The sequence below is a fragment of the Herpailurus yagouaroundi genome, unplaced genomic scaffold (assembly GCF_014898765.1).
Source record: "Herpailurus yagouaroundi ecotype Mexico unplaced genomic scaffold, PumYag 187, whole genome shotgun sequence".
NCBI lineage: Eukaryota > Metazoa > Chordata > Mammalia > Carnivora > Felidae > Herpailurus > Herpailurus yagouaroundi.
In genome coordinates, this window is record NW_024412418.1 from 3,299,536 (window position 1) to 3,322,252 (window position 22,717).

At 42.6% G+C, this 22,717-nt stretch overlaps 1 protein-coding gene across 10 annotated transcripts in view; it reads right to left on the reverse strand.

Annotated features, from left to right (window-relative positions):
• Window positions 1-3,941: 3,941 nt before the first annotated feature.
• CTNND1 (catenin delta 1) overlaps window positions 3,942-22,717 on the reverse strand; it is a 49,074-nt gene continuing 30,298 nt past the window's right edge. For 4 of the 10 annotated variants that reach the window (XM_040495088.1, XM_040495080.1, XM_040495078.1 and 1 more), the window contains 15 exons: window positions 19,258-19,721; window positions 17,708-17,891; window positions 16,443-16,560; window positions 15,827-15,980; window positions 15,413-15,430; window positions 14,900-14,968; window positions 13,942-14,069; window positions 13,689-13,839; window positions 13,011-13,203; window positions 12,552-12,666; window positions 11,917-12,004; window positions 8,563-8,625; window positions 7,655-7,758; window positions 7,170-7,241; window positions 3,942-6,883 (listed from right to left, as the gene is read on the reverse strand). In XM_040495088.1, the coding sequence (XP_040351022.1) occupies window positions 6,872-6,883; window positions 7,170-7,241; window positions 7,655-7,758; window positions 8,563-8,625; window positions 11,917-12,004; window positions 12,552-12,666; window positions 13,011-13,203; window positions 13,689-13,839; window positions 13,942-14,069; window positions 14,900-14,968; window positions 15,413-15,430; window positions 15,827-15,980; window positions 16,443-16,560; window positions 17,708-17,891; window positions 19,258-19,721 (1,933 nt within the window). In that variant the 3' untranslated portion in view covers window positions 3,942-6,871. The remainder of the gene's footprint in view (window positions 6,884-7,169; window positions 7,242-7,654; window positions 7,759-8,562; window positions 8,626-11,916; window positions 12,005-12,551; window positions 12,667-13,010; window positions 13,204-13,688; window positions 13,840-13,941; window positions 14,070-14,899; window positions 14,969-15,412; window positions 15,431-15,826; window positions 15,981-16,442; window positions 16,561-17,707; window positions 17,892-19,257; window positions 19,722-22,717) is intronic. The other 6 variants (XM_040495081.1, XM_040495083.1, XM_040495082.1 and 3 more) reach the window with 6 other exon arrangements.

Here is a 22,717-nt window from a genome sequence, read left to right on the forward strand (position 1 = left end):
ACAGTTCTTTTCTTTTCACCAGGATGAATGGTAAGATTCCAGTGTTCTGGCTTTCACTGCTGATGCTGAGAAGTTAGTCATCCAGCTGTTTTCTGCATGTAGTTTGGGTTTTCTATCTAACTGTTCAAGATTTTCAGTTTCCTGCATTTCACTTTGTCTCTAGAAATGAGTTCCTTTTCAACTTGCTTGGAACTCATTGGGATTCCTAAATCCAAGGTCTGGTGACTTTCACCAAATCTGAAAATTTATCAGCCATCCTCTCTTTGGATAGTGTCTCTTGCTTCGTATTATTTCCTCCTGGAGCTTCAGATAACGTGCATCACATCTCCTCTTGTCCGAATCTCACCATCTTCGCTATTTTCCATTCTTCCTTCTTCTCTTCTTCTGTGGAATTCATTCTGAATAATTTGTTGAGAACTATATTCCATTTCAGTAGTACCCTTCAACTTTTCCAACCTATTTAATCTGAGTTTTTATTGCAAATTTGTATTTTTCCTAATTGAAAATGTTTTTTTTCAAATCTGGATGTTTTATTGTCAAACTTATTTTAATGATCAAAACGTTATTTCATTACAATCTGTGGGCCAATGCCAACATCTTTAGTATTTAAGGATCCGCTTCCGTGTCTTTTTTGTCCCCCTCTTCACTCATGGTTCCTTATTTGTGTATCGTACTTTTTGAGCAGGACTGCTCATTTGCCTGAGGAGTTTCTCAATGGGGACTGAAGCATTTCAGGGACTTCATTTGCTTCTGGAAATCATCTGGAGGCATGAGCAACTAGATACCACTTTAATGGTACAATTTTGGGGGACCACACAAGTAGTGCAAAAATTTGTTGGACTAAAAACCCACAGAGGGCCATCTTGTGGTACAACTCCTCAGAGAAGATACTGGACTTATTTTTCCATCCATCGAGCACCATGATGGGGACAAAGAAGCTCCTTGCTGCCCCTTCTATACAGTTTCTTGTTCACCTTGACACTGGGGGTACTCCAGCTTTACCTGGAGTCACCTGCAAAATTCCTTATTTCCTGTTTCCCATACCCTGTATAGTCACTAAAATAGATGCTTCAAGTCTGCTGAGTTTGGTAAAAACTGGGTAAGAGCTAGCTTTAGCATTTGCTTACTTCTTAGGATTCCAGTTTTCACTTCATTTTGAAGATCTGTAGATTCCTTACTTTTATGCTTGTTCATCAATGTGTTCATAAGTATTATTTATAAATACATTTACCCAGCATCTTATTTCTGCTGAAATGACATTTCAGATTATCTAATCCACCAGAATGCCAACAATAGAAGCCTTAACTAGTCCCAACTATACACACTATACTCCGCCCACTCTTGATTCTGACAAGAGCAGGTTGTAAAAAGACTCAGAGCCCAAAGTTTGCAAAAGACCAGTGCTAACCTTGCCTTAAACGCAGAGGAAAAAAGGCCCGAAGTGAAGACAAGAGCAGAGTAAGTGCCTAGCACAACTTCACCACATAACCCACATTTTCTTTTCCTCAGGCACAATCACCTTAGGCCATTCAGACTGTGCCCCCATTAGCACTAGAGATATCTGAGGAAAGACAGCAAGATAGTATTCCCTTCTGCACCTACACTGGAAGTGGGAGAACCTGTCCTTTTCAACAATAGAAATGTATATGGAGAGAAATGGAGCACTTTTCCCTCATCTAAAAATAAAACACCTTGCTTACAATAATGCTTATGGCTCTTACAATTATACAAACAAGCATAAGTCTCTTGACTCAATCCACTTGTGAAAGCTGGTCCTGGTTATTTCATACCACCATAAAGAGGAGAAAAACAGTCAGGTTATGATAATGCAGACAGACCAAAATGATGATTTTCATGCTTTCCCTACCTCACTTCCTCCAGCTTTCTCTGCATCCATGTTTGCCCCTAAATTCTGGATCAGCTGAAGAAGTAATGCTTTAAGGGACACTGTCAGACAACCTGAAAGTCAGGAGGTCACAGGGTATGAGAAAAAGAAATTCCCTCCTACAATATCTTAAACTTTTTTTTGTGTTTTCTTGAGGTAGGCTGTCTCTCAGGAGTAATTTAAGCTTCTAAACACATCCACCTGGCTTTGGTCAATGGGGTCACTATCTCCCCAGTCAAGGTACCTTTGTAGCCAGAAGTGACACATTAAAGTCAGCAACTCCAGAAATTCTCTCTGTGTTACAGGGCCCCGTATCAAGGACTAGCTTCAGCCCTCAGCAGCCTGGACCTTATCTACAGGACTTGATTTGAAGAGAAGTTTCTTGGGTGCCTGGGTGGCTCAGTCTAAGTGTCCAACCTTGGCCTCAGGTCATGATCTCACGGTTTGTGAGTTCAAGACCTGCATCGGGCTCTGTGCTGACAGCTCAGAGCCTGAAGCCTGCTTCAGATTCTGTGTCTCCGTCTCTCTCTCTCAAAAATATTTAAAAAAAAATTTTTTTTAAAGTTTCTTCTGCCTATACACTGGCCCATCACTATTCTCTCAAATTCAACAGTAAGCAATTCATTCCTTCCTCTATGAATTCTCCCTTACTGTGATTATCATTACACCCACCACGAAACTAGTAATAGTGCCAATGGAGTTGAAGCCAGTCATCCGAGATTCAAGTTTGAGGCCAAAACCTTAAGCAAGTCACTAGATCACGGTCTCAAGTTACAATTAACTGACCAAAGGCATCAAAATATAACCTAGGTGACTTATCAAGATTTCAGATTCCTGAGTCACTTCTATCGAATCAGTTTTTGGAAATGGAACATAGGGATCTGCATTTTTAACAAGCTTCTCAGGTAATTCTGGTGCACTTTTTCAAGTCTATAAGGCCAGGTCTAGTTGGTCTATTAAGTCTATCCATGAAAATACCAGGATGAACCTTTATTATCCTATACTTCAGATAGAAACAGACAAAATTGAAACACTAGGATCTAGAAAGGCCAGTCGGTCCTCAGTTCTTCCTGGGGGAGAGGCTTCCAGTTTGTAACAAAGCACATTAGTTTAGCAAGGAAGAACAAGTGGCCAAGTGAAGTCATAGCTTTGAGCTGTCAGAAAGTATACTCCTTATGGCCATTTCACAAACACGTTCACAAAAACAGCCTCGCTAAGACAGAAGAGTGGGGGAGCATCCACTATTACCACTTCCAGAAAACAACTCAGGCTCTAAAGGATCGAGGAGGACATGGGCAAATCTTGGCAAAATCCACAGGCTTCCTAAATTTGGTGTCAGAGACAGCAAGAGGTTTCAAAAGCATTGCTTCATCAGTGCAGGGTGCTTAAGATACAGGGGCTTTACAGATCATTTTGTTGAACACCTTACTTTAGGTAGGGGCACAGGGGAGAAATGTTTTTAAAAGACCACAGATGAGGGCACCTAGCTGGCTCAGTTGGTAAGGCATGTGACTCTTGATCTCAGGGTCATGAGTTCAAGCCCCACAATTGGGGGTAGAGCTTACTCTAAAAAAACAAAACAAAACGACAGATCTTAGGACTCTCAAGGATTGTAAAGAGAAAGCGTCCATCTGTTTCATCCTTTAAACCTAACATCCACAACACCTAGCACATAGAAGATGTTCAGTAAATATTTACTTTATGAGACAAAACAAATGAACCAAGCCAGGGAGAGGGAAGTGTAAGATTTGTTTCTAGCTCAATGTCAGTGGATAATAAAGAATATAATGGAAATAAAGGCTATTCACCAGTAGCCAGGTTTTTCTATAGAGACAGAAAAGCATCTCAAGTGAAACTACCAAACCACTTTGAAAAGCAAACTTAGATAGCTTTTTGGCTCCGTGATTCATCCTGCTGGTCTAAAACTACAACTGTCAGACACAAACTAAGCTTTAAAAGGGATCAGCTACAATGCTTAGATTTCCTGGTCTCACTGGCCCAACAAAGTTTTCATACCCAAGACCTAGTTCAACAAAATTGAGACATGACCATCATCAGAAGCTATAGATTTTTAATCTAAAGATTGGGCATACAGCAAAGCATTTTACATAAATTCTCACTTTTTTTTTTTTAAATTATGTAACAGGAAATAGGGGCCCCAGAAAAATAAGTCTCTTTCCATAGGTCTTAATCCTTGGCCTCTGCAGTAAAGACAATCCCTGTCAACCCAGCAAGTGTTTGTGACTCACCCACATATTACTTGGTAGGACACAAAAGCAGCTATAGGTCTGTCCCTTGTCTTCTTACTAAAGGATTACCGATATCCTGAAAAGCAACATTCTGGCCCAGTATTCAGTACTTTTACACATGAGCCTTTTAATTCTACATTTTCATATTTATGAAATGAGGGAATATTGGAGGGAGGCAATTGGAGTTGTTAGCTTCTAATCTTCTACCCATAAAGTTAAATGTTCAAGAGGGCCACGTATCGCAATGGGCTTTTGTTCAACGTTAGTTTTGCCAAATGTTGCAAAACAAATCCAGTGACTAAGAAAGTCATTAATTCCTATACTTCAGTTCCCTATCTCTAAGTTAGCAATAAGCTTCCCGCGCCCCACATTTAATTTTTAAGAATCTTGAGGGGAAAAATGTTTCATATGTAATTACCAACAGTGTTGCTTGGTAAGACTTAGGACTGAGCTCAAAGTAATCCGCTCCTGGTAAAGCCCCTTCTGGCTGCTCTGGAGAGAAGAAGGACACTGATACACATAAGGAAATAACCGAGATGAAAAGGAAGGAAGAGATACAGCTTAAAGTGAAGAAATGACACAGACCCCCCACATACACACTTTAAAAACTTTATTTATATAAAAAACTCATTTGTTTTTAAAAGCATTAACAAGAGAGAAAGGAAAACAGAAAAGGTATGGAGCAGAAGACACGCCCCTTAGTACTGTTCGGTGGGGAGGTGGGATTTTTGGTTCTCTGGAATTGAATGTTTAGTGTTTTTATAAACAAAAAAGAAAAAAAAATAGTTAAAGGTCCCCAAAAGCCCATGGCTGTTCTATTACCCACACCCCACCGAGAAAAAGAGCACCAGGAAAAGAGCAGAAGAGGACAAGAGAAACCAAGAGTGGGGCCAGGTCCAGATGGGGGCAATTTCCCCTGTGCAGTATGTTCTTAGGGTCACAGAGAGGGAAAAGCTCCTTTTTGCCAGAAAAGGAGTGGGAAGAAATGGGGGGGGGGGGGGGCGGTAAATAAGGGATTTTAATGCATAGGGGAAAGGGAAGGGGGGTGGTGGGTTGTGCACTTGTCTCCTACCCCATAGCCTCAATATATAAGGGAAGGGGGAGAGAGAAGGATAAAGATTTCCAGTTGCATTGAACAGAGCTTTTAGATTAAGGGGAGGAGTAAAAGGCAAATAAGGAAAAGGGTTAAAAAAAAAATCAACCAGCATAGCAGCTGATTCCTCTAGCCCAACCCACTAATAAACACTAAACAGAAAGGAGGAGATGCTGGGGGTGGGGTGGGGCAGGGAGGGCACAGATGCGACTTCCCTCAGGCCCCTTGGGAGATGACGATAAATTCTGGGCAACTAAGGAGTAAGAGTCGCACCACTCACTCCTCCCACATTTTGAGATTCCTCAGAACAGGATGTTTGCAAAACCCCAACCATATACTATTGAGCAAAGCTGAATGGCTGAAATCAGAGGTTCTACCAATTCCCAATGGAGAATCTGAGGTTCTCTAGGTCATCCCTCCTTTCTGCTAGTTAGGGCCAATAGTGGGTAAGAAAGCAACAAAATATAATTTGCAAAATCATGAAAATGAGACTGCAGAGGCAAAGAAAGGCACATGGAAGGGAAGGAGGAGATGCACCCCAGGCCAAAGGCACAAAGAAGAGGCAAATCCAGGGGCGATCCCCCACCTTTTAAGGGTAAAGGGGGCAGGAGTATGTACATCAAGTCCTTTTGTCAGCCAACCAATCCAGGGAAAAGGCAGGGGAGGACAGAGCTAGGAGGGTAAGAAAAGGAGAAAGAAGGGCAGGGGGGAAGCCAGCTTCAAAGCTTCCTGCCAGTTTCAGACTAACTGATTCATGTACATTCCTACTAGCTCCTGCTAGAGGGTCTTCTCCTCCCCAGAAGACATCTTTTTGATCCTTCTCACCCAAAAAGTCTTCCTTGACACATTCTCCTCTTTCTACAGCCTCTTGCAAATGGCCAGGCCAAGTCAGCAGACATTTCACAGGATGGGAGAGGAAGATTAAGGACAGCCTTAGTAAAGGGCAGTGGCAGCAGCTGAGGGTTGGCATGAGGCTTGGAGAAGAGATGGAGTCTGTAGGTCCACAGTGGTCCCTGGCCTGGAGATGAGACCAAGGTTTCTTAATCTCAGTTCTAGGAGACCTTCACTTACTCAAGGGCCCTTGCCAGGTGGAATGTGCCAATGTTGCCAGCCTTCTTTGATTCAAAAATAGTCATCAGGAATACGGGAAGAGCTCACACTTCCGATTCTCCAAAAAAATAAAAGTCCCTTCCCCACCAAGAAAAAAAAAAATCTTGATTAAGAATCATCAGTTTATCAGAGTGCTGGACACTGCATAGACAGCATGTAACTTCCAATTCTTCCCACAGCTTCCAGTGAGGATTCCCACTCTCTCCCTCCCTCCACACAAGGCCAAGAGTTCCAGGGAGAACTGGCAAAAAGAGCTAATTTGCAGCAGTTTCTCAAGATACGCATATAACTGAGTCAGGCTTCTTGGGAGCAACTGGAGGGGATCTGGAGGGGGGAGGAGGGACAATTAACCTTCACTGGAAGAAGGTAGGAGTTGGTAGAAAGAAGGTGGCCACTTAGGGCTATAAGGGCAGGAGGCAGCCTGGCAGTTGGCACAACAGTCCAGCGAAGAAAGGGAAAAATCATCAGTCCATTTCACCACCAAAAAATAAAAGTACATATATTATAAGCCCAGATGTAGCGCAGACAGTGGTGCTAAATCTTCTGCTGTAGGGAAAAAAGAGAAAGAAACGTTAATAGGGTTGGGAATGAGGAGAACCAAAAGACAGTTGAGCAAATCCAGAGGGAGGAAAGCAGCACGGAATGGAGAATCAGATCACCGGAGGCACGTCCCAGCCTCTTAAGAGGCAATAATCACAGAAGCAGCACCCCCAAGCGCCAAGCGGCTGAGACTAGGGTCTCTGGCCCGATTGGATCAGCTTGATTGGCAAACTGCTGGCACATAGGGACCTCCTTCCTCAAGGACGATCTTGGGGGTGGCTGGAGGACATACCATGGAGGGGTTAGACACTTGGTCCCCCTCATCATCCAACTCTTCCTCCAGAGATTCCTGCCCCTCGTCCTGCTGTGAACACATGCAATTTGTTAGTATGAGAGTAAGGAAATAGAAACCTCGTGAGTATGTGCCAAACCTAAGGAAAATCCCGAAACTGGTCAACTCAAACAAAACAAGATAATAGTAAGAAAAGGGCAAGATATTCAAGAAAAGGCAGGGACAGGAAGAGAGTAATGTATGAGAATCTATTGGCATTAGTCACATCAGCAATACATTTATGGTCTTCCTTCTCCTAACCTGACCGTTGCAGAATTATGACCCAAGAAATCTCAACAGGAGTCAAAACTCCTACTTTTCCTGAAAATCCCTATCAGAAAAGGATACTGTCTTTCACTAGGTACTTTCTTCCTATTTCACAAAACATGAAGGTTTCAAAACAGAACTAGCCTTAGAAGGACAAGAGTATATAAAAGAGAATTTACCATCAGGGGTGTTCCCTTCAATGGCTCCATTTCACCTAGATCCCCGGATCGATCCAGTGTTCTGTTATGGTCCCCTCTCTCATTCAGTGTGGAATAGTTGTTATCTAATGAAAAAAGTACAAGAAATACGATATTCCCTCTCGTGTACCATACATATTAAACAGATAAGTGTGAATTAGGCACCCCTGTTGGGAAGTAAACTTTGTCAAATGCTCCAGAAAGTCATTAAGTTCTAGTCCTTGACTTAAGGTCCCTGACTTAAAAATAATTTGAATCTAGTTGGGAAGACAATTAAATGAAACACACAGAGTATGACACATGATAATAAAGCAAAACAGAAGAGATCTGTCTATAAATGGTATTGGAATTAAGAAGAGAGCGTAGGGGTGCTGCAACAGTCAGGAAGCACCTAACAAAGGAGACAGGACTTGGTTAAGCCTCTGGGGATAAAGAAAATTTAGCAAAGCAAAGGGGAAGAAGGGCATTCCAGCAGGAAGTATGCTCTGAGAAAAATTTAAAAAGTAGAGTAAAGAGACAAAATAGCAAATTAGACCAGGTGGGCTGTAACAGAGTACATGGAAAGAAGATGGAAAGGGAGCCTGGGGTCAGCCTGTGAAATTCGGTAACAGTTTAAGGACCCAAACATAATTCTGTAGTACGTGGGGGTGGGCACAAGGGTGAATTAAGATTTGGGGGTTTTTTTTGAACCTTTGAATATGTGGGAATGTGGAAGAAAGTAGATATATCAAGTTTCACTAAATCTCCTCACATCCTTCCAAATAGAAATGTCCAGCCAATGAATGCTCTCCCAGGATGATGAAGGTGCTAGAAAAGAAACTGCAGAGCCAGACAGTTCTCATCCCAATGAAATATAACTCCGTGTCCTTAGGCAGGAATTAATCACCTACCTAATGATTTTGTGTTTGATCCCATACTGCTCATCTGAATTTCTTCCCGATCAGGTTTCTTATCTATACGGAGTCAGAAAGTTATCCAGGTCAAAAACCAACTCTTCAAAATCTATACTCATCATAAAAATTGCTCTCTGGTTGGTCCTCCCTCCCTCCCATCAAATTTTTACTGAGCACCCACTATGTGCCAGGCACTAGACAAAGCCCTCAGGGGACTTAAGAGATCCCTTTCCAATGGAACCCTAACGTTCACTCTTAACAACCATTCACTCTTAACAAGTACTTGTTACATTATTTGGTCTCCAGACCCCTTTACACAGTCTTAAAAATTATGAAGATCCAAAAAGTATTCACTGGTGTCAGTTATATATATATATTACTATTTTCCTGTATTGAGAAATTTTAAGTATTTCACTTAAAAGAAAAAATAGGGTGGCATCTGGGTGGCTCAGGTGGTTCAGCACCTGACTCTTGATTTCAGCTCAGGTCATGATCTCACTGTTCGAGCCCCATGTCGGGTTCTGCACTGACAGTGTAGAGCCTGCTTGGGGTTTTCTCTCTCCCTCTCTCTCTGCCCCTACCCCACTTGGACTCGGTCTGCCTCTCTCAAAAATAAATAAATAAATAAATAAATAAATAAATAAATAAATAAATAAATATATTTTTTAAATTTTTTTTTCAACATTTATTTATTTTTGGGACAGAGAGAGACAGAGCATGAACGGGGGAGGGGCAGAGAGAGAGGGAGACACAGAATCGGAAACAGGCTCCAGGCTCCGAGCCATCAGCCCAGAGCCCGACACGGGGCTCAAACTCACGGACCGCGAGATCGTGACCTGGCTGAAGTCGGACGCTTAACCGACTGCACCACCCAGGCGCCCCAATAAGTATTTTTTAACAGTAAAAATAGGGGTGCCTGGGTGGCTCAGTCGGTTAAGCTTCTAAGTCCTGATTTCAGCCCAGGTCATGATTCATGAGATCAAGCCCCACCTCAGGCTCTATGCTGAGAGTGCGGAGCCTGCTTGGGATTCTCCCTCTCCCTCTGCCTCTCCCCCGTGCTCTCTCTCTCTCAAAATAAACATTTAAGTTAAAAAAACTTATTCCATGTTAACATTTTAATGTTTTTTAAAAGCAGGTTTGTGGGTTTTTGTTTTTGGTTTTTTTGTTTTTTTTTTTTTTTACATTTTTGCACATGTCTTTAAAGTTTGGCTTAATAGAAGACAGCTGGATTTTCCTATCTACTTCTGTGTTCAATCTGTCATGATGTTATTTTAGTTGAAGTATATGAAGAAAATCCAGCCTCCCACAGACAAAAAGTTGGAAAAAGAATTTTCAACAATTTTTCAGATAATTATGTATATTCTTTGATAGTACACTAATACACAACAAGTAGAATTTCTCTAAAGAGCAAGTTGAGTTTCTCTAAAGTTAGCAGTAATGTAGAATCTGAATCCAAATGAATGACCTCTTCTTCACACTTTGTTAAATTAAAATGCATTGGTCTGTCTTGCACTTTGAATGGGTCAGTTACCCATTCATGATTCTGAAACACCACACACTAGTCATTTGGAAAATACTGGTTCATAGAGTAATGCAGATCTTCTTACATGTTAACACATTTCATTATACAACATCAAAAAAAAAAAATCACATTCATTACTATCACCACTGGTTTGATTAAAATGTCTTTTGGGGTGCCCGTGTGACTCAGTTGATTAAGCATCCGACTCTTGATTTTTGCTCAGGTCATGATCTCAGTTTCATGAGTTCAAGCCCCATGTCGGGCTCTGTGTTGGCAGTGTAGAGCCTGATTGGGATTCTCTCTCTCCCTCTCTCTCTGCGTGTCCCCACCCCATAAATAAAATAAACCATAAATAGATAGATAGATAGATAGATAGATAGATAGATAGATAGTCTTTTAAGTATGGGTGTGTTATCAGGCTCATAATGGCAGGTACAAGTTTTTCACTTGAAAATTCAGGCAACAAGTACTGTTAGTACTATTTTTCCTGAAAGTGACAAGCTCATTGCATTCATTTTTGAGAAAATGTCTAGCAAATACTCAAGTCTAAAACCATAGCTTGCCATTTTTTCCCAAGTAAAAATGGCATTCCGTAAAAAGAGTGGCTGGTCCACTCGGAAACTCCAACTAGAGCACCTGTGCTTTCCCCCAGGTCCACTACCACACTCTGGATGCAGCACAGGGCTCGCCAAGTACTTCCTATTTCATCAGCAAGGGAGATTTCAAAAAGACGTATGCTCAAGGTCACAAACTATAAAATTAGTAATTCTTACAGCTCCATCAAGTACATCAACAAGTGAAACTGGCTCTTTTTTACATTGTGAGCGCATGGCCACGAAGCCTAGGACGGCTAGTGGTGTGGGGTTGGTGCCATAGCTGCTGCTGCAAACACTCCCACTGCTTCTGCATAGTCAGCACAGATGTCAACAGACATGGGGATCCTCACACCACATCTCAAGAACCCTGATGTTGGAACACCTGGGTGGCTCAGTCAGTTAAGCGTCCGACTTTGGCTCAGGTCATGATCTCAGAGTTTGTGAGTTCGAGCCCCGTGTCGGGCTCTGTGCTGACAGCTCAGAGCCTGGAGCCTGCTTCAGATTCTGTCTCCTTCTCTCTCTGCCCCTCTCCTGCTCACACTCTGTCTCTCTCAATCTCTCTCTCTCTCAAAATAAAAACCTTAAAAAAAGAGAGAGAGAGAGAGAGAGAGAACCCTAATGGAGGCAAAAGCCAAGTGTCAGCAAGATAATAAGGGTTACAGCACACTTTCATGAAAAAGAAAATGTTTCATAAAATACGCTAATTCATCTTTGGGGCGCAAAATTTATTTGCTCACACGGCAAAAGTGTTTAAAAGATAAAACCACAAATAGCAGCAGTGATCTCTGGGTAACAGAAATAAGTGATTTTTGTTGTTATTTTTCTGGTTACCTGAATTTTCTAATTTTTCAACAGTCCACATATTACATGGTATTATGTGGAAATTTAAAAACCAAAAAATAATCATTATGCAATATATACATACATCAAAGCACTATGTTGTACACCTTAAATTTACACAATGATACATGTCAATTATCTCTCAAACAGAGAAAACAGTTGTAAGTCCGCAAGCAAAGACAGGATCACTTCCAGGCTACTGCCTGTTTTCTCTTCTAATGCTCAGGCCTACCAGCCTCTGTGGTACAATCCTGAGGTAAAGTATTATTACCGTCTACCAAAAGACTAGCTCATGCAGTAACAAATACATATTCTATTCCACGGGAAGTAAGCCCACTGAAGAATAGCTGTGGTGGAGTAAAAGCAGAGGGGTACGCCCCCCAGACACTGTACCTGATTTTGGGTTCCGGTCAATGAGAGGGAGAGTGCTGTCATCATATGAATGACTACTCTGGCTTCGAGAAGCATTGTTTAGATTTACCTGGAAGCAAACATAAAATGCAACAATGTCACAGAATACTGAACTCACCCATATTTTATTTCCCAACGGGCACAGATCTTTAGGTTCCTATTCCCAAATACAGCTCTTCCCAAAAGGTACCTCATATGGGTTAAATATCTACATAGTGAAACAAATGAGGGTTTTGTGGCTTCTATTTATGTTCCTGAACAGGAGATTACAGAGGTACCAAACACTCGCACTATCAGGAGGTGACCTAGTTTCCAGTAAACTCCTTCAAGGGGCTATGGCACATCTGGGGAAAAGTCAAACAGGCCATCTTCCCTCGTCCCCACCAATGTGGACAGCATGCTGTGGCACCGAGGAGAACCACAGCTATTCTGGCACCAAATGAAGCACAGCATCGTTCTTTTCCGGGAAGGAGTAAACCGAATGATCTCCTTACTCAGAAAGACTTGGGATAAAGCAGGACTTAAGGCAATAGTGAGGAGGAAGGAACCAAAGACAAAAGTGTTACGTGAAACCAAGGGAAAAAAGGGTCAAGTCTCAGGCCCAAGAGTTACTCTACCTGAAAGTCTGATTTCTTCCATCCTTCTTTTTCCAGTGGCTTCCGCAGCTCCTTATATCCCCAGATTGTCTGTAATACAAGTGCTGCTGCTCGGACTTCTTTTTCTGAACGGTTCCTTTTGAGGAAAGTAATATGATATGGAATTTGGGTGTTAAGACCAAGGAGGAAGCTGAGAGCCTGTACTCTCCAATATAATGTAACATAAGAAGAAATGCCGAAATGGCCAAGATCAAGTATTCACCAAGTTCTGTACTGTGTCCCAAACAGTGACACAAAAAAATGTTTGATGCAACAGGTCTGTTGTCAATTTATAGCTCAACATTAAGACAAAACATTAAGACAGCATTATCTCTTCACACTTTATATGTAAATAAGAAAGCAAACGTGGAACGCTCCTTCCTAGTAACTCCCCTCTCACACACAAACTCTTCCAGTTGTCATTTTCAGTGTTAAACTCACCCTGATTTGTTGATCAACACCAGCTTCTCAATACCCTGTGTCTCTCGAAGCTTTTTGGCAGCCTCCAAGTTCTCAGCAATAACCTCATTGATGGTGTTCAAAAGAGAGACCACAGTGTCCTCAGAGAAATTCTGGGAAGAGCTCTGCTGCCCTCCTGGCAGGTTCTTTACCAAGTTCGGAATAGCATGTTTACCTACAGCGTTAAGACAGAAGGACTGTGTGCAGGGAGAACAAAGCAAGTCCAGTATATGGAGCCTAACACTGTACTTACTTGTATCAATCATATTAAGTGCAATTCACTATCCACATGAATCAACTTCATTTTGCTATGGGGTTATCGTATCAGAAGAGCCATGAACATATGGTCCTTCTTACTCCTTTATTTATTCTCCCCGTTAGTCACATTGAAACTATGTGAATACTTTATATCAAATATGTTACAATGCCCACTAATAAAGCAAGTGCTTAATGAAGAATAGCTGTTTTTATTCTAGTTTTGAAGAGTTACCAGTTCTTGTCTTTCTAGGAACCATTAAACTAGAACCCTCAGAACCACAAACTATGGAGGACTAGCCAGGATCCCTCCTCTCAGTCACTGCAATAATAACTCTTTAGCATCTGCCAGACTAAAGGCTTGGTACTGATACTGAGATTAACGGTGTGCATCCAACTCCTTACCAATCAGTTCTTTGTTGCGAGCATCTACCGCCAGATTTCTCAGTGCTCCGGACGCAGCTTTCACTACACGCTCGTGTTCACTGGTCAGGAGGTCAGCAATGGCAGAAAGAGCCTTCTCTTGACGCAGAGCAGAGCGGATGTATCGACCATACTGGAAGTAACACACAAGAAGAGGTAGAACAGATTACACACGGTGGCAAACTAGTTAGGTAAGTTCTCCCATCTCTAAGTCTATTTTCTGAAAGGTACTCACCGTCCAGCGCCCAGCACACAAGTTCTGGATAGCTCCAGCTGAGGCTTCTAGGATGGCAGGAGTCTTGCTCTCCTTGAGGAGTGAGATGTATATCCGAACCACCTCTGGCTGAAATAAAAGCTCATAGCCTGCATAAGAAAGGGCAGGAAAGCAGGGGATGCTAGTCATTACCTAAACACCAGGCTCTGGCTGGTTGAAGTTCAGCCTCAGTATTCTGGATTGATGGATTTATGCTCCTATACCATTAGACCCCCTATACTCTCCCACTCACCCAAGAGCAAACTCAGAGGCTTGATTCCATGCCTTCTTAAGAATAATTCATCAATGGGAAGAGCAGAACAGACCTCAACTCATATGCAACTCCTTTCTCTCTTTTCTCTTTGTCTCCTCTCTTCCACAGTCTACTTTGGCCTTGGCACTCAGGGCATTCAGGTGCCCACTGACACTGCTCAGGGTTAAAGATTCCTCATCTCAAGTGAATTATTTCTAACTTAACTGAATCATTCTGTCTACCTTTACTATGACTAAGTACAAAGCCTATCCTAGATTTAACAACATCTAAAATTTTTACATCCATGAAGAACTGTGAATTTTAAACTCACTGTACTGGTAAACATAAACACCCAAACTGTGAGAAAGAGGCTTCTTAGAACAATTACAGTCCTAAGGACAGTAGTGGTTACTTAGAGCACCTCCGTTTCTGGTCTAGATGGGTTCAGGACCCTACCCATCCTCCAATAATCTGAAAAGTTGCCACAACAAGCCATCTTTCCTAAGTTACTGCTACAATACCAGTTTCCCAGTGCTCCATCATCATTCCATGCCCAGAGTAGTAGGAGGACAGAGAACAGTGATCATACTGCAGAGTCTACTGTTAGGCTACCAAACGCTTGTCTGTGAACTATATATATATATGAGACCGAGATCCCTGGAGACTAAAAAGAAAAAGATAACTTACCCCGGGCAGGACTAGTTCTTTTAGGGAAATCCACTGTATCGTTCGCTGGATCCTCTGTGGGTTTTTTCCCTTTGGAAATTAAAAAAAGGAGGGGAGGGGAAAAAGTTTAAGAAAGGAAAGAGTCCACATAGTGTACTTTTTATTCTTCAGTCAAAATCTTTGGATCAGAGATACATCAAGAGGGGGGGAAAAAAACAAAAAACAAGGTTCCCCCCCCACAAGCTGTCCCAGCAGGGGGCTGTGCAGAAACAAGGACAGAAAACAGGCAGCAGACAGGTAAGGTAAGGATAAGCACCGTTGTTGCTGTTGTCCTGAGTTCTGATACCTGGGTCTGCTATCCAGAAATAGCATGCCGTGAGCCATTAGCTCCAAAGAGCTGAACTTGTTTCAATGGTTCTCCTCAACTGAATTTTCCTACATGCATCCACAGGGAAGGGTTAGGAAATACTAGGGAAGCTAAAACCAAAGCATGCAAATTAGAAGTCCATAAGCGCCTTAAAAGATTCCACTCACCTCTGGAGAACCACTCATCTTCCAGTGCGTCACCCAAGGTGGAAAGCAGAGAGAAATGAAGGAAGAAAAATGCAGGAGAGAGATGTCAACAGGATTGTAGGCAAATAAGCAGGGAAGCAAGGAGGAAAAGAAAAACACAGGAAACACAAAGGAGGAATGGGGGAGAAGGCCCCAGATTAGTTGAGTTCTCGTCCTTCACTGCCCCCAAACTGATACCAATGACCACCACCACCACCATGATCACCGCCATGAATGGAGAACACGACACTGGGGAAGCGGCTGCAGAGCGAGGAGATATCCTTGACTAGGCAGACTCGTGTACCGCTCAGCAAGTATTTTGTGCCTAAAGCTAAAAGAGTTCCTTCCCTTTCCCATTCTACATTAAAGAGCAAGGAACAAAGAACCAAAACTCACCTTTGCCCTTCTTGGCCCCAAAGCAACTGGCAGCATGTGGCCCAGTATTGTTGGCAACGTTGGGAGGTGCCTCTTGGTAACGCTCTGCCTGTGGGATCTCCCGGTGAACTTGGTATGACAAATTCCGAAGAAGGCAAACGCAGTTCTCCACAAGCTTGGGGACACAAGATAAAGGGCTCGGTGAGCGAGGAGAATGCCTATAGTGATTTCCCAGCAAGTACAGGTTTCCATGATCCAAGTATTAAAATACTGATCCCCAAAAGCATAGCCGAATCCGTCATCTCTCACAAAGCCTCTTAAGAGCACCAAGCCTCTCAAAATCCTTGCAGCCTCAGGCTACTGGAAGGTTTCTGCCACCATTTGGTGTGTGACACAAAACCGAGGGTCACCCTTTTTCCTACTTAGGAAAATATAGAACCTTGGAAATATAGCTAAACAGCTTTAAAACAGATTATACAGGTGAAGGAATTTCTAAAGAAAACCATGGTGAACATCTGCTTTAGGGAACAGGAGCTGGTACAGATACCTCAGGTCATCTGAAAGCCTGAGATGGTAGGTCTGCACTACTGGTGCCTCATGGTTGCTGTGAATGGAATTCACTCAGCTGTCAACTTACCTTGCTGTCTGAATCCTTCTGCCCAATCTCAGCCTGCACAATGAAAATGAGGGCATCCACTAAACCATCACATTCCCGAAGTTTCCGGCGAGCCTCACTCCTCTCTGAGCTGACATTCCTGAGGGGAAAGGGAGAGGCTTCAAGATGACTCAAATCTAGAAATCCTCCCTTGATATCTTCAACATTTACAAGCCTCCTCTGTATCTTTTCTTTTCACTATAACGAATAGTGAGTACTTGTTATAAGCAAGGCACTGCGGTTAGAGAAAGTTAAGACAATCCCTACTTTCAGGACATTTATACTGTTAACAGCGCTTTAAGATAGAATAGATACTTCTTTCATGGAAGGACGAATAAAGAATGGGGCAGAGAACACAGGGGTATACTCCAAAGAGAGAAAGAAGATATCAAGAAAATTTTCATGAAATAAAGGCATTTTTGAGTTTAGCCTCAAAAGATAAATAAGGAGGGGCGCCTGGCTGGCTCAGCCGGTAGAGCGTGCGACTCTTGATCCTGGGGTTTTAAGTTCAAGCCCCACGACGGGTGTGGAGATTACTTAAAAAAAAAAAAAAAAAGGGGGCGCCTGGGTGGCGCAGTCGGTTAAGCGTCCGACTTCAGCCAGGTCACGATCTCGCGGTCCGTGTGAGTTCGAGCCCCGCGTCAGGCTCTGGGCTGATGGCTCGGAGCCTGGAACCTGTTTCTGATTCTGTGTCTCCCTCTCTCTCTGCCCCTCCCCCGTTCATGCTCTGTCTCTCTCTGTCCCAAAAATAAATAAAAAAAATTAAAAAAAAAAAATCTGTAGGAAAAAAAAGATAAAAGAGACAGGGGTGATGTGGACTGAAGGAAGAACAGTTCCTCCCCCTACCCTTCTAGTACATTTTGTACTCCTTTTGTTCACTCATTGCAGCCTTACTTGAAATACATATCATTGAGGACAGGGACACAGACACACACAAAAGCTCCAAGCTCAGGACTTGACAACTGCTTTACATGTGGTAGATATTGAACAAACATTTACAAATTAAATGAACAAAGTCAAAGAGGCACAGAAGTGAGGATGTGCAGGGAACAACAAGTAAACCAGCATAGCGAACGTATGTGGCATACAAAGGAGTAGTGACAAAGGTAGAAGACAGGCTGGAGTCAGAGTCATTCCTCCAGTCACAGGAATGGAGGCTGAGTGACAGGCTGAAGAATTTAAAAAGAAAAAAAAAAATGTTAGTCCTCAAAACTTCAATCTTCATACTCTTGAAGCCCTTACGTTACCTAAGACAGCCAGCTGTGTTGGTAAGCACCGACTCCCACTCGATATGGCGCGGTTTGCAATCTTCATTTGGTTCCCGCTCCCAACCAGAGTGTGGGATGATCACCTCATCTGTCAAGGCATGCAGTGCATGGTCCACAATCTCCATTTTGATTGAGTCATGGGATGAGAGATTCCACAGGGTTCCTGGCAGAGACAACTCATCAGATAACCTCTCCAACACCCAACACAGGATGTTTGAAGAAAGCCAAAGAGAATCCCCTACTCCATCATTTCTCAGTCTTCCCCAATACTTTATAATCTGGTATAACCAGATACATTATACTGATATTTAAGCTTTTGTTTGTGACTCACGGTAAGAAATATACATTATGGCTCAACACACACATACATACATACATGTCATGAAATAAAATTTCATAAAGTAATACTTATAAGCAATGCTCTCTGGGCTATCTCTACCAGAGTTTCTCAACTTCAGCACCACTGACCTTTTAGGCCAGATAATTCTTTGTTGTGGGAAGCTGACCTGTCCACTGTTAGATGTTTAGCATCTCTGGCTTTTACTCATTAGATGCCAGTAGCACTCCCCAAAAGCCAAGTTGTCTGTCTCCAGACACTGCAAATATCCCCTGATGGACAAGATCAGTCCTGAGAACTAATAATCTACCCTATTTTTTGTTCTTTCTTTCTCTTGAAATACTGATTGGGATTCACAAAACTGTATTTAATATGCACTAATGGATCACGACCCACAACATGAAAAACAACTCTTCTAAAGCAAGGGCCACAAGCTCGATTGTCCACACACACCAGGCAGGTATGTCAGAAGCAGATACTTAAAAGAAATTACAAGTGGGGCGCCTGGGTGGCGCAGTCGGTTAAGCGTCCGACTTCAGCCAGGTCACGATCTCACGGTCCGTGAGTTTGAGCCCCGCGTCAGGCTCTGGGCTGTTGGCTCGGAGCCTGGAGCCTGTTTCCGATTCTGTGTCTCCCTCTCTCTCTGCCCCTCCCCCGTTCATGCTCTGTCTCTCTCTGTCCCAAAAATAAATCAACGTTGAAAAAAAAAATTTTTTTTTAAAATAAAAATAAATAAAAAAAAAAAAAAAAGAAATTACAAGAGAGTAGAAAAACGGCAGACACCCAGCTTCAGTGTTTGGGAGACAACTTCCTACGTGGCAGTAGTTGGCTAAAGGCAATAGAATACGTTCAGGATTATTGCAAACCGGAGCGCACACGTACCAATCAGCTCAGACCAACTGTCAGGGAGCAAAATAAACCTACTGTTACCAATCCATGCACGTTTTTACCAGAAGCCAAGAATCTGGAATTTTAAGTGAAATCTTCTGAATTTTAAACATCAGCAACCAATTCTTTAAAATTTTGAAAACCTTGTGTGATCCAAACAAATCTGTGAGATGGATTTGACCCAAAGACCACAAGTTCACGACCTTGACTCAAAAATAAAAGGACTGGAAATCCTTCTAGCTCTCAACATCTCCAGGGGTAAGAGTAACCCCAACCGAGCAGTCCTCTTGTGCCTGTAACTCACCAGTAATGACTTCAGTGAGGTCCATATCACGAGCCTTTCGGAGCAATCGCACAAGGGCAGGAACACCATCACAGTTTTTTATGGCGATCTTGTTATCCTGGTCACGCCCAAAAGAGATATTCTTGAGAGCTCCACAGGCTCCAAGATGCACTTCCTTTTTGGGGTGGTCTAACAGCCCCACCAGTACTGGGATTCCCTTGAGCTTCCGAACGTCAGTCTTCACCTTGTCATTGCGATAGCACAAGTGTTGCAGGTACGCAGCTGCATTAGACTTGACAGCATCCAGGCGGAACCCTAACATGGCTATCACCTCTGGCAGCTCTGGCTGTCTCCAGTTGGGAGGTGGTGGCCCTCCCTTGCGCAGGCTATCCAAGCTTGCTAAACTTCCCCGTTCATGCTGGGCCAGAGGAGCCCAATAGTACTGGTCCGATGGCACCTCCTCACCAATCATGTCTTCATAGCTCCTGCAGTGTTGGAAAAACCAAGAGGAAAGACGAATACATCAAGTTGTTGAGTCTGGTTTCCCGGTGAGCTCCCATTACCCCTCACCTCCAAGGCAAGAGTAACTTCAGCTCCAGTACGCTAGATCTTACCTCTCCTTTGCATACATGATGCGTTGATCAATTTTTCTTAAGGAGAGAAGGTAACAATTTTAAAGGCATCTGCATTTAGATTAAAACTACCTTTTTTTCCTATCAAGTTTACTAGCTTGGAAGAGAGTAACAAATATTCAGAGACGTTAATCACAAAAAAAGAACCAAATCCTGACTGCTTAGCACTTAAATGATACCTGACAGCTAACCTCTCTGGATAGAGACTGAAATAAACCCTCAGATGACAGGGTTAAACCAAAGAAGTCAGCAAACAATGTCTGAGAACAGTTCTTACAAGCCTTTAGCTAAACAGGAAATGAGGCATTTACACACAGGAAACAGCTGCTGGGATTAGACCCTTAAACACACTTCTTATTTAAGCCTCTCCTTATCTTATTTTGGAAATTATAAGAGAGGAGGTGATAAGAGTAAAAACAGTACATGCCTTCTTGGTACATCACATGAGGACTTCGCTTTGGTATGAGCCTTAACATTAATTTTCACAGTCCACCCCTACATCATCTCTGCTATTCAACAAATATGTTTGAGATAGGATTTCTAGCCTCTAATTTCTAAATACCTCGGATTCTGTTAAAACAGAGGCTACAGAACACCACAGCATTTGGGATACCCAGTCACCAAGAAAAGTACAAAAACAAAGCAACTGAAGGTTTAGAGAAGTCTAACCAGAATTCTTCCTATTCAGTACTACCAGCAACCACTAGAGGGTGAATCTGTCACACTATTATTTATTCATAACCACCAGGAAGGAAGAGACCCATTATCTGTGAGCTCATCTCACTCTTTGGCTCCCATAGGAAAGAGGAGAATCTATTGTGTGGAACTCTCCAAATGAGTCTGTTGTTTGTTCCACAAAACCCCTCCCACTGTCAGCCCAACCCTCAAGGTTAGCCAGGAGCCAAGGGCCTGCCTCAAAGCTGTCAACATCAACCACTCAACAGCAACTCAGATGGACGAAGCATTTAGTAAAAATCACTATTTTTTAATATCATTGAAACAAAATGAACAGGTTATAGAGCTGAGTTTTAAAAATAAGCTACTGAACAGTATTTTAAGTAAGATTCCAGTTTAGCCAAGAAAAAGAAAGTCAGGGTATGTTTACCTGCATAGGAAAAAAGAACTCGCACCAAAGGAAAGGAAACACACCAAATGTTAACCATAGGTCTTTATCAATAGATGGTGTGCCTTTCTGGGTTTTCTAGTTTTTAGTGAGCATATTTTACTTTGATTATTATTTTAATATAACCAATCACAAAAACAATTGCTATAACCAAGATGTTGGTCACTCAGTTGTATTTCCTTCTTTTACAAGCAGTGGATCATGACATTCTTTCCCTTGTTTTACAAATAACAAAGCTGTACCCAGAAAGATTAAATGACTTGCTTGAGGCTATGTAGCTAGTGGCAAAGGCACAACTAGAAGTCTTCTGGTTCAGTGCTTTTTCCACTAATCATTCTGCCTTACTGTTTCCGTTTGACCTTGTATTACTCTCCTAGGCCTAGAGCAGGAAGCAGCAAATGTTCTTGCTAGTCAAGCAGGTTTCCAAGTCCAGTGCCACCCTGGAACAGACCCAAGAACCAGGCCCCAGACGCTCTCTATGTCAATTGCCACAGCAAGGGACAGCAGAGAATGAGCTGGCCACCCACACCTGCCTAGGTCCAATCACTCTACTAATGAGGAAGTCAGAAAGGCAGATTTGTTAACAAGCAGAAGGGCCAACACCCTGGGCAGACTCTTTGGTGATAGCTGTTATCTACCAGTGCTCCAAGTTGCACCAGCTGAGGTCTGATGCCCACCCCACTGCCCCCTCCCCCCAATGAAAGGTGAGTCACATGGGAGTTGGACTAGCTGTCCAAATGATACAATACCTAAAAGGTGAGTGACTCAGGCTTAGATAATGGGGCCTCTACCCCTGGGCCCAGCCCAGTTCATTATTAACCAAAGCTACCTAATATGAGGAAAATGAGCACAAAGGCATTTGCTTTAGAAGGTTATGATCCCATAGAGAAATTCAGCAACAGCTGCTAGGATAGCCTTACCATCAAGACATCTATACATCTTCCCCTTTACTTCTTATTTTTCCTTGCCTAGTAAACACTATGTCTCTGATTTAATCTAAAGCAGAGTTGGCAGCCTATGGGCCAAACTTGTTTTTGCACAGCCCGAGCTAAAAATGGGCTTCTATATTTTTAAAAGTTTGTAAAAAGAACTACAACACACAACAAAAATTATACATGGCCCGCAAAGCCTAAAATGGTTCTATCTAGTCCTTCACAGAAAAGGTTTGCCAACCCCCATTCCAAAGCATTCTCTCAAGGCAAACCATCTACCAGCCCAAACATCAATCATGCCCTTTTTCAGATCACCAAAGAATCCTCCGGGATGAGTAGTAAAGTCAGAAGAGGCAGCTGCTTAGTGACCTTTCAGAATGTCACTAATGTACCACCCTCAAAGGATTCCACCCCCATTTCATTTTATAATCAAATGTAAGAACCAAAACACAGTGTCAATTTGGGCTTTTGTGAGATCAAGGTTTGTTTTTAACTTGAGATTAAAATCACCATGGGGAGGGTTCTCCCTTCACTGTCTATTCTGGCCTAGAAAGCCTAAAACCCTCAACTCTGAATACCAAATCAGATGCTGAAGAAATTCACAAGAGCAAGGGAGTGTCCCACAGCCCCAGGCACCAAGCTCCTTTGTGATGCTGCCTATCTCTAACTGGGGGTTAGGCAGAAACAGCAGAAACTCTTGGCATAGAAGCAAAGGCCATTCTTCAGGATATAGACCAATAACCATCACAAGTCGTTTTCTATAATTAGATATATGACTTCTATAATGAAAAAGA